Source organism: Arvicanthis niloticus, chromosome 26 (assembly GCF_011762505.2).
Source record: "Arvicanthis niloticus isolate mArvNil1 chromosome 26, mArvNil1.pat.X, whole genome shotgun sequence".
NCBI lineage: Eukaryota > Metazoa > Chordata > Mammalia > Rodentia > Muridae > Arvicanthis > Arvicanthis niloticus.
In genome coordinates, this window is record NC_133434.1 from 32,157,195 (window position 1) to 32,170,951 (window position 13,757).

Below are 13,757 nucleotides of genomic sequence, written 5' to 3' on the forward strand. Positions count from 1 at the left end.
CTTAGTTAAAGCATATGTAGAGTACACAGGACACCATCCGTGGTGAGGAGAAATGTAAAGATGCAGTAAAGTCCCAATAGTCTACAGTGGACTGCACTGTGTCCTGGACTACTTACTGTGGCTCCACAGCCCCCTCCTGATACTAAACCCAGACACCATGGGCTCCACTTTAAACAGAGTGGGGTGCTGACCATCTCTGTGTGAGCAGGCCATCCATCAGGAAGTCACCTAGCACAATAAAAGCAACCTGTCAGTCCCCACACACCTTCACACAGTAAATATGATTTTCTCAGTAAAAAGTGATGTCTCAGGTGTGGGTTACAAGAGCCATGTTATCCAACCGTTTGTGTCACATACATGACTTCCGGTTAACCAAGGCTGGCAGAAGTTAAATTGGAAGGACTTAGAATTCACAAGCAGAGTTTAATCAGCAGCCAAGAGCAGGACTCAGAGAGGGCTGAGTAGCTGACCAGCGCAGTCACCTTCACCGCTCCTGAAACGGAGTAGCCACTCCTGGCAGGGCTGCATCCAGCTTGGCTTCTGTACGCAGAGCAAGAAGCAGTGGCCTCCCATTGATTGGCTGAGCCTGTGAGACAAGCAGGCCATGGGGAGTGGTAAAGTGGCTCAGTGTGAGAAGCCATGCCTTCATCAGTTGGAAGGCTACCAAGGAAGGTGTGTCTGTCACCAGATGCTGTGCAGAGTGGCCCAGGAGAACCTACACAGCACAGGAGTTGGACCAGCTGGAGTTTGATACTGCTGAGGAAGAGAAGGGGGGACAAGGCAGGCCCTAGTGGAGCTCTAGCTCGTGACAATAAACTCGCACCAGACTATGACTGATGCTGATGTTATCTATCCACGCTACGGGGTCTTCTACATTGCTAGCAGGATTACCAGCTATGGAGAAAGATGAGGGGCTCAGTGCACTTTCAAGGTCAGGCCAACCTCCTCACCCTTCTTTAGGTGAAATCCCCACCTCGCCAGTTGACAAGCCCCTGGAGTGTTGGTCACAGTATTGCAAGCCCCTTGGGCAGGCAAGTGAGGGAGGCTGCTGACAAGCTTACAGGGGATGGTAGTGGTTAGAGCAAGTGCTCTCCAGGGGCACACCTCACCAAAAAGGGACAGGCCCAGGGGACAGCAGTAAGGAGGATAAAGACTGTGCAGGCAGAAGTCACCTCTGACTTCCCTTATCCCTCAGAGGCTAACAGCATTTAGGACTTACACCAGCGAAGGATGCGTTTTGTCACAGTTTTCTCCAGCTACACTCTTCACCTACCTGTTGGTCCCCTTGCTGTACAGGTCTGTGAGGACCGGGTGTTTGCTTTGCCCAGTGATGTTCCCCATGTTGAATAATGCTTGGTATCTAATGGGCTTACAGCAATGTTTGTTGAATGAACAGACAAATGAATGAACGAACCTTAAGGTCAGAGGCTTTTTTTTTCTTTTCCTATCATTTGTAAGAAGGGTCTGTATGTGGTGGGTACCATGCTGATGTTAAATGCTTGGATGGGGGCCAGAGAGATGGTTCTGCAGTTAAGAGTACCTACAGCTCCTGCAGAGGACCCTGGTTTGGTTCCCAGTACTCACACGGTGGCTCACAGCCACCTGTAACTCTAGTTTCAGGGAATCCAGCACCCTCTTCTGACCACCACGGGATCATGCACACATGTGCACACATGTACACTCATGTCCACACACATACACATAAAATAAATACTTAAAACCTTTTAAATGCTTGATAGATATTCTCTGTTCTTTAGACTATTACATGTCTATGTGGATTTTAGAATTAGAGGAGTTACTACATACTTAGGAATTAATATTTTAAATTTTTATTAGTTATTATTGTGTGCTGTGTGTGTATATGTGAGAGTGCTGGTGTGTCCATAACATTCCATATAAATAGAGAACAGAGGACAGTTTTGGGGGAGGAGTCGGTTCCTTCCTTCCACCTTTACATGGGTTCTGGGGTCCAACTCAGGTCATCAGGCTTGTGTTTCACTTGCTGAACCATTTTGCAGGCTCGGGATTCTGATTTGGATTGGCTGGATCAATCTGAGAAGCCCAGTCCTCCCCAGTCCTCGGTTCCTATTGTGGCTGTAACAAACTACCACAGTTTAATGGCCTAACACAGCACACTATAGCCTAGACTTCTGCAGATCAGAAATCCAAAGTGATACTTTACGGAGCTAACTTCATGTGACCGAAGGGACCCGTGCTGTACCTGCTCTCTCTACCTGGCCTCCACACCAGCAGTCACACTTCTCTCTCTGGCTGGCATCCTCCTTCCCCTAATGACACGCATGATTACACTGGGCCCACTTGGGTAATCCAGGATAATCTCCCTATCTCAAGGTTCTTAATCACATTAGCAAAGTCCCTCTTGGTGTGTAAGATAACATTCACAGGTTCTAGGCATCAGGACACGGACACCACTAGCTATGAGCCACTTACCAGCATTTTAGTAATGCGAAATCTTCCTGACCCTGAACTAAGCTCTCTCCATGTATTTATGATTTAACTTTATCTCAGCTTGTAACGTGACATCCTTTCACATATTTATTCCTAAGTAGTTTATACTTTTGATGATATTATAAATTTCGGTGCTTTTAAAACCAAGTTTCAGTTTCTTACTAGCCTATCAGTTACTTTCCTTCTTTCTGTGACCAAAGGACAAGAACCAATTTAAAAAAATAGAGGGTTTACTGTGGCTACAGCTCAAGGGCTACAGCTCTGTACGACAGGGAGGGCGTGCTGGCCAGTTGTGTCCACAATGAGGAACCAAAGAACAGACAGAAGTGGGTCTGGGCTGTTAGACCTCAGGCCTGTCCCCAGTGACCTGCCCCTTCCAGCACTACCAGTTGGAGACCAGATATTCAAATATTGTATCTCTGGGAGACAGCTTACATCCAAACCACAGCACCTGGTGTAGATAAACACGATTTGTTCTCATGTTACCTTGTAAATGCAGGTGTTCAAAGTTCGCTTATTCTAGTCAAGTCGGTTGGATTGTCTGTATAGACCATCATTGTCTGTGATTAAATGTACTTTTAATTCTTCCTTTACATCTGAGGGCTTTTTGTTTCTTGTTTCTTCAGAGTAGTGGCAACTCCTCAGTAAGGAATATTGGCTAATGCAGAGAGGACTTCTCGTCATGTGTCTTGGGAGATGCTTGCCACCAGGAAGTGTCATATCAGCTGTCAGTTTCACGCAGATGCCTGTCACCTGGAAAGTTCCATGTAGTTTTTGGCTTTTTGGGTTTTAGAATCAGAAACAGATGACGGGGTTCAGACCGTGCTTTTCTGATGCCTTGCTTATTGACCACACAGCCTTTTGGCATGTCAGCTTGGGGCTTACTATTTGTTCACATGCTATTTAGAAACACAACTCAGTTCTAAAATGTTTGAGCAATCTTTCAGTACCCTGCTGCTGATTATTTTACTTAATTGCACTCAGAGAATATTCTTTGATTTATCTGGACATATATCCATGTAATGGGATATAGTGTGGTGCCTTGGTAACTATGCATGATATAATCAATCAGTGTGGTTAGCATATCCAAGCAAATATTTATCAGTTCTTTCCATGAGAATGATATAAATCCTCTCTTGTAGATGTGTTGAGTTTTTCAGTACAATATTAACTGTGGTTACCTTGTCCTTGCCCTTCTTGCTGGGGTTGAACCCAGGACTTTGTACATGCTAGGTGAGTATTCTACCACTGAGCTGTACCGCCAAGAACTCTGTTCTTTTTGTGGTTGACTGGTGTCTCGTTGCTTACGTAACCCGTTTTCTTCGTGCGTTCATCCGCTGGTGACGGTGGCCACCATGAAGGGAGCTGCTCAACAGGAGACTGCAGCATCTCTTTCTCAAAACTGACTTCATTTCTTTGGGGTGTGTGCTCAGTGTGGGGTCTCTGATCATGAGTGGAGTCCACATTTCAGTTCTTTGAGGAATGTGCACACTGTCACATTTGTGCCACTGGTTGTGACAGTGGTTGTGAGCTCCCTCTCCTCATCCGTCAGCTTTGTTCTTTTGACGGTAGCCGTTCCAGTGACTCCCCACTGGGGTCCTGACTTGATTTCTAGCAGTTAAGGATGTTGGGGATCTCAAGTGCTGTGTATCTTCTGAGAAATGTTCATCCAGGCCTTCTGTCCACTCCTGTATTGTATTGAGTGACCTGTGTCTGCTGCTGAGTTGTCTGAATTCCTCGTGTGCTCTGGAAAGCTGACCCCTGATCAGACATAGTTTGTAGATATTTCCCTCTTCTGTAGGCGAATCGTTACCTTTCCTGTGCAGTAGCTCTTAGCGTTACGTAATCGCATTTGCCGAGTTCTGCTTTGGTTAGCTGTGCTTTTACGTTGTTATTCTAAAACTCTTTGTTCTCTCTCTCTCTCTCTCTCTCTCTCTCTCTCTCTCTCTCTCTCTCTCTCACACACACACACACACACACACACTCTCTGTGAGAGAGAGAGAGAGAGAGAGAGAGAGAGAGAGAGAGAGAGAGAGAGAGAGAGAGAGGAGAGAGAGAGAGTCTTATGTACATGTGTGTATGTGTACCTGGTGTCAGAGTGACTGAGCCTAGACTAGGCTGGCAGTTTTCAAGCCCCAATAATTCTCTTGTTTCCAACCCCTCCATCCAGCGCTGAGATTAGAGTTGTGCACCTACCCATGCCTGGCTTCTGTGTGGGTTCTAGGGATTTGAACCCAGGTTCTCATGCTTACACAGGAAATGAACTATCTTCTCTGCCCCATAGAACATTTCTTATGTTTTCTCCCAATAGTTTTTTTTTTTTTTTTTTTTTTTTGGTTTTTAGAGACAGGGTTTCTCTGTGTAGCCCTGGCTGTCCTGGAACTCACTCTGTAGACCAGGCTGGCCTCGAACTCAGAACTCCACCTGCCTCTGCCTCCCAAGTGCTGGGATTAAAGGCGTGCGCCACCACCGCCCGGCTCCCAATAGTTTCATAGCTGTTGGTGCTAGGTTTAAGACTTTAATCCACTTTGTATTCCTTTTTTCGTTTAACAAGATTTTATTTTTCCAGGGGTATATTTGGCTAGGCTTATTAATATGTCCTTCCTGGCAGCTAGGGCATCTCTAACACTATGGATAGTGAACACTAACTTTCTCCTGAAGAGCCCATCCCTTCTGTACTGAGTGCCATTGATAGTGCAGTTAAACCTGTTGACCGTAACACAGAGTGTAGGCTTCTCTCAGTGTTCTTGTATTTTTCCCTTGGCCCTTGCGCATGTTTTGGTCCTGCCATGGCTGTTTATAGGTTTGTTTTTGGTTTTTTTGTTTTTTTAGTATCGACTTCGTCGAATCTGTAGGTTGCTAGGTAGCATGGACATTTAGACAACATTAATGCTACCAGCGCACAACCATGCAATGCTTTTGTGCTCCTTTGTGTGTCTTCAGTTTTTGTTCATCATGTTTCATAGTTGTCAGTGTGGAACTCGAAATTTCATCTCTTTGTTTAAATGCATTTCTAAATATTCTGTTTTTTTTTCTGGTTATTTGAATGGATTGTTTTCTTTATTTCATGTTAGTTTGTTGTTAGTGTACAGAAATATCACTAATTTTTTTCTGAATTACAGTGTATATTAGTTCTAACAGTTTGGGTGGAGTCTGAATTTATAAAAAACATATTCTATGATCCAGGATATGGCTTGTCTTGATAAATGTTCTGTATGGTCTTAAGGAATGTATTTTGTGCTGATGTTGGGTGGGTTACTGTGTAAATGTCAGGCAGGCCATGCTGGTAGGGACATCTTCCAGTCTACTATATACTTGTGATTTCTATGGACTTGTTTTATCAGTTACTGAAAGTAGGAGATTAAAATAAGGCTATAATTATAGATTTGTGTAGTTCTTATTGTTTCATGCATTTTAGCTGTTATGGAAGCATAGGTATTTAGGATGACTATGTTTTTCTGATTAAATGACCACTTACCAGTATGAAATGACTATATATATATATATATATATATATATATATATATATATATATATTTCTTGGCAGATATTGTTGTAACCATTGTAACTGTATTACTGTAATTGTATGATTATGTGGTTATCATCATAATAGGATATTATCATCAACCCTCTGTCTTCAGAGCTCAGGGATCTACACAGAAAAGGAGGTGGAAAAATTGTATGAGCCAGAGGTGATGGATACCTCTAAGGAAACAGTGTCTTTCAGACAGAGCAGGACTGGTACACTGTCAGACTGGTACACTGTACAGGCTGTGACAGCAGGCACAAAACCCACAGGGGGCAAGCCAGGTAAAGTCCTCGAGCAGAGAGGGAGAGAAGTGGACGTGGGATCCCACCCCTTTTCAAGACGCTCTCTGCAGTTGGTACTGGCTGGCAAAGGAAAGTCACCTCCTCAGTGGAGCCTCGCTGTCAGCATCGCCATATCTCAGTACAGGGCTCAGCCCGGGAATTGTTGGCCAACACAAAACAAATTCAGTGCTATTTTTGTAGACTTTATGTTTCATTTTGCTTTGTTTTGAAAAAAAATTTGTCTTCCTTGTTTGTGCTGAATAGTTTTGGGTCAACTTGACACAGGCTAAAGTCATCTGAGAGGAGGGACCTCAATTGAGAAAATGTCTCTGTAAGACTGGGCTGTAGCCAAGCCTGTAGGGAATTTTTTTAATTGGTGATTGATGGTGAGGCTCTAGCCCATTGTGGGTGGTGTAATTGCTGAGCTCTATAAGAAAGCAGACGGAGGAAGCCTCGAGGAACAACCCGTAAGCAGCACTCCTCCATGGCTTCTGAGGAACAACCCGTAAGCAGCACTCCTCCATGGCTTCTGCCCTGTTTGAGTTTCTGTCCTGACTTTCTTGACAGTGAACAGTGATGTGGAAGTGTAAGTTGAATTAGCCATTTCCTCCCCCAAGTTGCTTTTGGTTATGGTGTTTTATCACAGTAAAAGTAACCCTAAGATCAGTTGGTAACGGAACCACGTGACAGAGCCAACCATGTTGTTTTGGGAGGTTTATGGTAGGACTTTGGAACCTTGGGCTAGAATTGAATGTTCAGAGTTTGATAAGCATAACAGTAATGTGGTTGTGTGTCAGGTTTACAAGGGGCCAGTGGTACTGAGTAGATTATGACAACTTGACACAAGCTAACGTCATCTGAGAGGCGGGAACCTCACTTAAGAAAGACCTCCATTAGATCAGACTGTAGGCAAGGCTGTAAGGCATTTTCTTAATTAGTGGTTGATAGGGGAGGGTGCAGCCCATTGTGAGTGGTGCCAACCCTAAGCTGGTAGTCCTTGATTCAATAAGAAAGGAGGCTGAGAAAACCATGCCGAGCAAGCCAGGAAGCAGCACCCCTCCATGGCCTCTGCATCATCCCCTGCCTCTAGGTTCCTGCCTAACTTCCTTGATGATGAACAGTGATGTAGAACTCTAAGCCAGGTAAATCTTTTCCTCTCCGAATTGCTTTTGTTCATGGTGTTTCATCACAGCAATGGGATCCCTAACTAAGACATGGTCTTATGCTTGTTTATTTTAATTTTTGTTTCTGTGTTTCTTGTTCACCTTTTGAAAGAGAGACAGCATAAAGAGCATAAAAGTTGCATGGTTAGGGAGATGGAAGGAATGTGGGAGGAAATGAAGGAGAGGAAAACAGGATCAAAATAATTTGTATGAAAACGTGTGGTGGTGGTGGTGGTGGTGGTGGTGGCGGTGGTGGCGGTGGTGGCGGTGGTGGCGGTGGTGGCGGTGGTGGCGGTGGTGGCGGTGGTGGCGGTGGTGGCGGTGGTGGTGGTGGTTTTTTGCTTGTTTGTTTTTTTTGAGACAAGGTTTCTCTGTGTGGGCCTGGCTGTTTTGGAGCTCACTTTGTAGATCAGCTTGTAAATCACTTTGAACTGAAGAGATTCACCTGCCTCTGACTCCTGAGTGCTGGGATTAAATTTGTGTGCCACCACACACATCACACACACACACACACACACACACACACACACACACACACACACACACACGGCTGAAAAAAAAGTGTTTTTAATATAATCTGATGGTTTCTGTCATTAATTGGGTGTTTGAACCATTTACATTTATTGTTATCAAGAGGATTAAGTTTGTTATTTGTGTTTTGTTTTTGTTTGTTTGTTTTTGGAGACAGGATCATATTGTATAGCCCTAGTTAGCCCCAAATTAAGTGTGTAGTCCAAGCTTTAGACTCACAGACATCTGCCTGACTCTGCCTTTTAAGAGCTGGGATTAGAGACATGCACCAATACTCCTGGCTTAAATGTAAAATTTATTATTTATTTCAAGCTTTTTTTTTTCCCCAGTGGTAACACACGCCTTTAATCCCAGCACTCAAGAGTCAGAAGCAGGAGGATCTCTGTGAGTTCCAGACAGACCAGCTTGGTCTACAGATCGAGTTCCAGGACAACCAGGGCTACACACAAGAAAACCCTGTCTCAAAAACAAAACAACAACAAAAATGATGTGACACTCGCAAAGAATGAAAAAAAAGTTAAAAGAGATGGGGGGAAGTGTCCAATTTGTGTTGCCCATGTACTCACTGGAGCATGGTGAAACTCCCAGTGGCCAGCCCCTTAAAACTGAGTCCTTCCCTGACTGCACCCCTGCAAGAAGCCATCATTTGTGGAGAGCTATACTTCAGCATCCTTACCGCAATTTACTCTTTTTCTTGCTTTCTTGCTTTCTTTAACATCTGAATTGCAGCCTCTCCTCTCAGTCTCTCCCTCACATAACCTCACCCTCTTTCCACTTCTCCCCTTCTCCTCTGAAAAGGGGAGCCCCCCCACCCCGTATCAGCCCACCCTGGCACATCAAAACACTGTAAAGAAAAACACAAACTGAGGCAATCCTGGAGATGGAAAACCAACAAGAAAGAGAACATGGTCTACGGATGCCAGCATTCCCAGTAGAAGAGAGGGAAGAGAGAGTCTCGGGCATAGAAGATACAAGAAGGAATTGATACATCGGTCAAAGAAAATGCTAAATTTATCACAATTTTTAAGCGTTCTCTTTGATGGTGTTCTGGCTAGACTTAATACTTGGGGGGGGGGGTAGAGGTTGTCACAGAAGCCTTCAAAGTCTCTCTTAACTGGCAGTTTGCAGTCAGTGGAAGCTCAGATCATGAACTTCCACATGGATTCTGGCAAGAAGACAGACCGCTGGACATCCAGATGGTCTCTGGCCCCAGCGCATGCCGTGGACCTCAGCTCCAAGACTTCAAACTTTGTGGCTGTAGCTTGTGGGCAGGGAAGCTGCCCCACACTCTCCTTCTCTCCACAGGGCAAGTATCACAGGCTACAGCCACAGTGATTCCTTGCTGGGGGCAGGCTGGCTTGCCTAGGACCTGCCCTATTCAGTTATAACATCTAGTTCTATAGATGCCTGCTCCTCAACACACCCCAGCAACTCGTACATGGAGTGTGTGTGTGTGTGTGTGTGGGGGGGGGGGGGGGGTAGGCCAACTCAAAGTGCTGGATCTGGGCTAAGATGGCAGCCGAGTTGGTCGGCCCATGGCATCTGCCTGTGCAGGCCTTCCAGACAGGCATCCAAACTTTATTTTTATTATATTTATTTATGTGCTTTCTTGGGGTGGAGGCACTGAGAAGGTTGTGGAGGTCAGGGAACACCTTACAGGAGTCAGTTCTCTCTTCCCATCACGTCAGTTCAGAGCATTGAACTTGATGTCTTTAGTCTTGGCCACAAGTGCCTTTACATACTGAGCCATCTCACTGTCTCGTTTTTTCTACTTATTCTTCTTTTATTTGGACTGGGTATTATTTATAATGTCAGTTATTAATGATATGTGGGTAAGAAATTCCTATATACTCACCCAGGTGATTGTTATTTCCAGTGCTCTCCTCTCCTCTATGGAGATCTTAGTTTTCATCTGATCTCATTGTTCTGTCTGAAAGACGGCTTTTAACTTTTTTCCCCTAGTATAGTTCTCCTAATGATGAATTCCTTCTGGAAACATCTTTGTTTCCTTTGAAAGTGGTGCATTTTAATATGGTGCCATCATTGTAATTTCAAAGTCATTTATCTAGTTAAAAAAGATGTTATGTATGTGCTAAATGCCAGGCACTATCCGAGACCATGGGATATACAGTGTATGTAGCAGTGACCCAGCTCAATCTTTCTGGAGAGTACAATGTGCTCCCAGTAGATAACTAACACTGAGTGACAGCAGAGTAGGGGAAAGTCAGCAAGAGCTATGGAGAAAAAACAAGGTGGGGGAGGGGATGGGGTGGGCTGGGGGGGGAGCTCTCAGCAGACAGGTAATACTGAAGTAGTGATCTAGAGAAGAGAGTGGTGCAGGAATCCAGGAGAGACCCTCAGCTAGCACAGCACTGAAAACACTGAGGCCTGTGATCCTAAAGGTGCCCAGCAGGTGCAGTGCAGGAAGCGACAAGGAGCCCATGTGGGTCGTGGGTCGGAGAGCAGACAGGAGAGCAGAGAGGCCGTGAGACTTTGGAATGAAGGGAGTCATTGAAGGACTCCGAGCTAGAAATGTCAGGATTTGACTTACATGTTTACAGATTGCTCTGGCTACCTCAGTGGATGGAAATAGACTGTATTGGAGAAGGAAGCAGGGACAGAAAGGAAGCCAGTCAGGACGTTATTACAGTAGCCTTGCTGGCGATGATGAGATACAAGCAACCAGACCTGAGAAGGACTGTCTGATTCTGTACGTTTTGACACAAAGGATTTGCTGATGGATTGGATTTGGATATTGCAAAAGGGGAGGTAGATGATTCTGTGGTGGGTTTTTTTCCCTAAAGAACTGAAGGATAATTTATTTTATGAGGCAGGAAAACTGTGGCAGTCAGGGTGAATCAGTGTGGGAGAAGGGAAGGACCTCAAGTTTTGGACTGTTAGATTTGAGATGTCTGTGACACTTGTATATAAAGATGTTGTCTGGGCAATTGTAAGCAACAAGATTGGAGACAGGGAAAGTCCAAGCAATTTCCCACAAATCCATAGTCATAACTCAGTAATTTAGAAGGAAATAGACTAAATTACCCAAGACTAACAAGAATATTCATAACGGTGTTGTAACTTTAATTTTTTCAAATCCTATTTTTAATGCTGGTTCTTAAACGCTTTAACCTCTCTTGTAGCCCACCACCCACCAGAGGTAGTGGGAAAGAAAGGGTATGGGGGAAGTGGACCTGTTTAGTTGCTCTTTGGAGCAACTCCCATCTGTGTTGTCTGGAAGTCGGCAGTTCGGTTCACGGGTAAGCAGGCAGCGACAGCTTGATCCCCTCACAAATACTTCACGGATGCACCAGCAATGCAGTTTGGTAGAGTCGGGATAGCAAACATGAGTCCACAGCAGTGGCGTGACTTAGCAGAGACAGCCAGGCCTCAGCCTTGGCTCCAGTCAGCAGGAGGGACCAACAGGAACACCAGAAGTCCTCGGCTATGCTTCTCTCAGGGAAGTGAAGATCGGAGAAGATGGGAGAGCCACAAGCGTTGTACAGCTAGCTCTATAAGCAAGCTTAGCTTAGCTTCCATCATTGTTGGGTTCTGTTTGTACCCTCCAAACATCATGTGTCCCCCACGGGTCTTGTTTCAGCACATGTCTTGCCTCAGCACATGTGTCGGTGTGTGTTTGTCTCAGCTGACAGCACTCTACCAATCAGCCCGAGTCTGTGGAAGCAACAAGAAACTGCAGTACGCCACCATTTTTTGGTGTGTTTCTCTCTATGGCATCCTGACAAATGCAGCTCAACTGCCCGATGTATGTCAGACCAATACATGCCTGTGGTCATTTTAGGGAGGATGTAAGCTGTACATTTATATTTTAGATGCTTTGGGGCTGCAGAGATACAGCAGTGGTTTTTCCTGGGGATCCAGGTAGCTTTCCCCAAGGCCCTGGATTTGAGTCCCAGTACCCACATGGCAGCTTACAGTTATCCCTAACTCTGGTTCGGGGTATCTGATACCGTTCTCTGGCCTCCATGGACACCAGACACACACTGTTGTACAGACATGCACACCCCAATAGACATAAAATAAAAACATTTGAAGTTACATTGTTGTGTTAAAGTTTTGTCATCCAAATTTATTGTCTGGACTATTGTTTGGAAAACCGTGCTGAATTTCTAAGTGGTCATAAGGCATACAAGATTGCTCATGTAAGCAGGTGTTCTATAAATAACTAGGGCCCAATGTGGGAAGGGTAGAAAGTATCGAATGAAGGAACTGGGGCAGGGTTTGCAGCATCCCTCCTGACTTCCAAAATGTTGGCTTTTGAAGTTTGGGATATAGAATTAAGTAAAATTCAAGAAATTGTGAATTTGTCATGTAACTAAAATTCTGAAGTCTGCATAAGAAACTGTAAGGTAGACAATGTGGAACCTTATAAAAATATTCCTAGCTAGTTATTTGTATGTTAATTATTTAAACTTCAGGCAGTAAAGTTTGGTATATAAGGTTGTTTACAATGTTATTTGTTTTGTTTTCTTCTTTTAATCATTCAGTCCCTTAAGACCCGATTCTCTCTCTAAGATGTGTGCAGTTATATCTTCCCTGACGTTTCTGTAGAAGTGCCTCAGTTTTCTCTCCATAATTCACTAGTCTGGAAAAGCACACCAAGTAATTCTAACAAAATAAAGTACCATGAAGATAAGTCCTAGGCCTTCTATTTAGGCTCAAGATGAAGAAAGGGAAAATAAGATTTTCCGAGCCCCAAGGGATGGTGAGGTCCTGCCCAGAGGGTTGGGACATGCTGCACGCTGTGGCACCCTGCATTAAGTAGCACTGGCACACTGGAGCCAGGAAAGGAAGGTGATTGCTTGACTAAGGAAACCTGAGGTCTCACAGTGACTCTGGGAAGGATCATCTTCATTATGTAGAAAGGAAATTTAGACCCTTAGAAGAGATGGTTTATTAAAACATGACTGAAAAAAAAAAACCAGCTCAAGACCCACCTCTATTAATCTGGTTTTCTATGTGTTTTGAAATACTGGCTTTTAAAGTTTACTTTTTAAAGTCCATCTTTCATATATATATATATTTGACAACACAAGAGGAACCAGTTACAGAGTCAGTGAAAACCAAGGTTCTGGTAGGAGCTTGGTAGCTCAAGCTGAGAAAGAAATGAAATCTGCTCTCAGAAGTGTTTTTATGTGTATCATGGAAACACCATCACGTTTTTTTTTTTTTCTCTCTCTCTCTCTTCAAGGTTTTCGAATCCAATGAGGAATCTGGGTATCTTGTTCTCACGATCGTTGTATCAGGCCACTTCTTCATTTCCCAAGGACAGACCCTGCTGGTGAGTTGTATGGCTGACAGCCCAGCCTGTTCTCTTTTTTCTTCCTGTTTGTAGCTCTTGGGCCCTCAAGCGTCTTCAGTCTTAACTGAAAGTCATTGCGTTCAGCTAATGAAGGATTTTCTAGCATGTTTTAGCAGTGGGAAATTCAGAAACATACTGATAATTTCCTGCCTTGAAGGAGTTTTGAATGTAGTGATCAAAGTAGATCAAAGGATTGCAACTAGCCAGAATGACAGAGTTCTTAGTTGCAAAGATTGATTGAAGACAAGCTAGCCAGGTTGAGAAAGCAAAAACAAGAACAAAAACAAACAAACAAACAAACAAAAAACAACAAAAAAAAAACAGCTAAAAGAAAACAGAACATGCAGCAGTTCACTGGCAGGGCCTCCATAAAATGCTGACTCTATAAAGAAGCACTCCTTCTTATTCTGGGTATTATACATTTTAGGAAATATGTAGAATTTTTAGAATAAAATATGCAG

At 44.1% G+C, this 13,757-nt stretch overlaps 1 protein-coding gene across 1 annotated transcript in view; it reads left to right on the top strand.

Moving 5' to 3' along the window:
- The window catches only part of Rec114 (REC114 meiotic recombination protein), a 91,257-nt gene that overhangs the window by 16,882 nt on the left and 60,618 nt on the right, over positions 1-13,757 (top strand). The window contains exon 2 of the mRNA XM_076925526.1: positions 13,186-13,275. Within this exon, the coding sequence (XP_076781641.1) occupies positions 13,186-13,275 (90 nt within the window). The remainder of the gene's footprint in view (positions 1-13,185; positions 13,276-13,757) is intronic.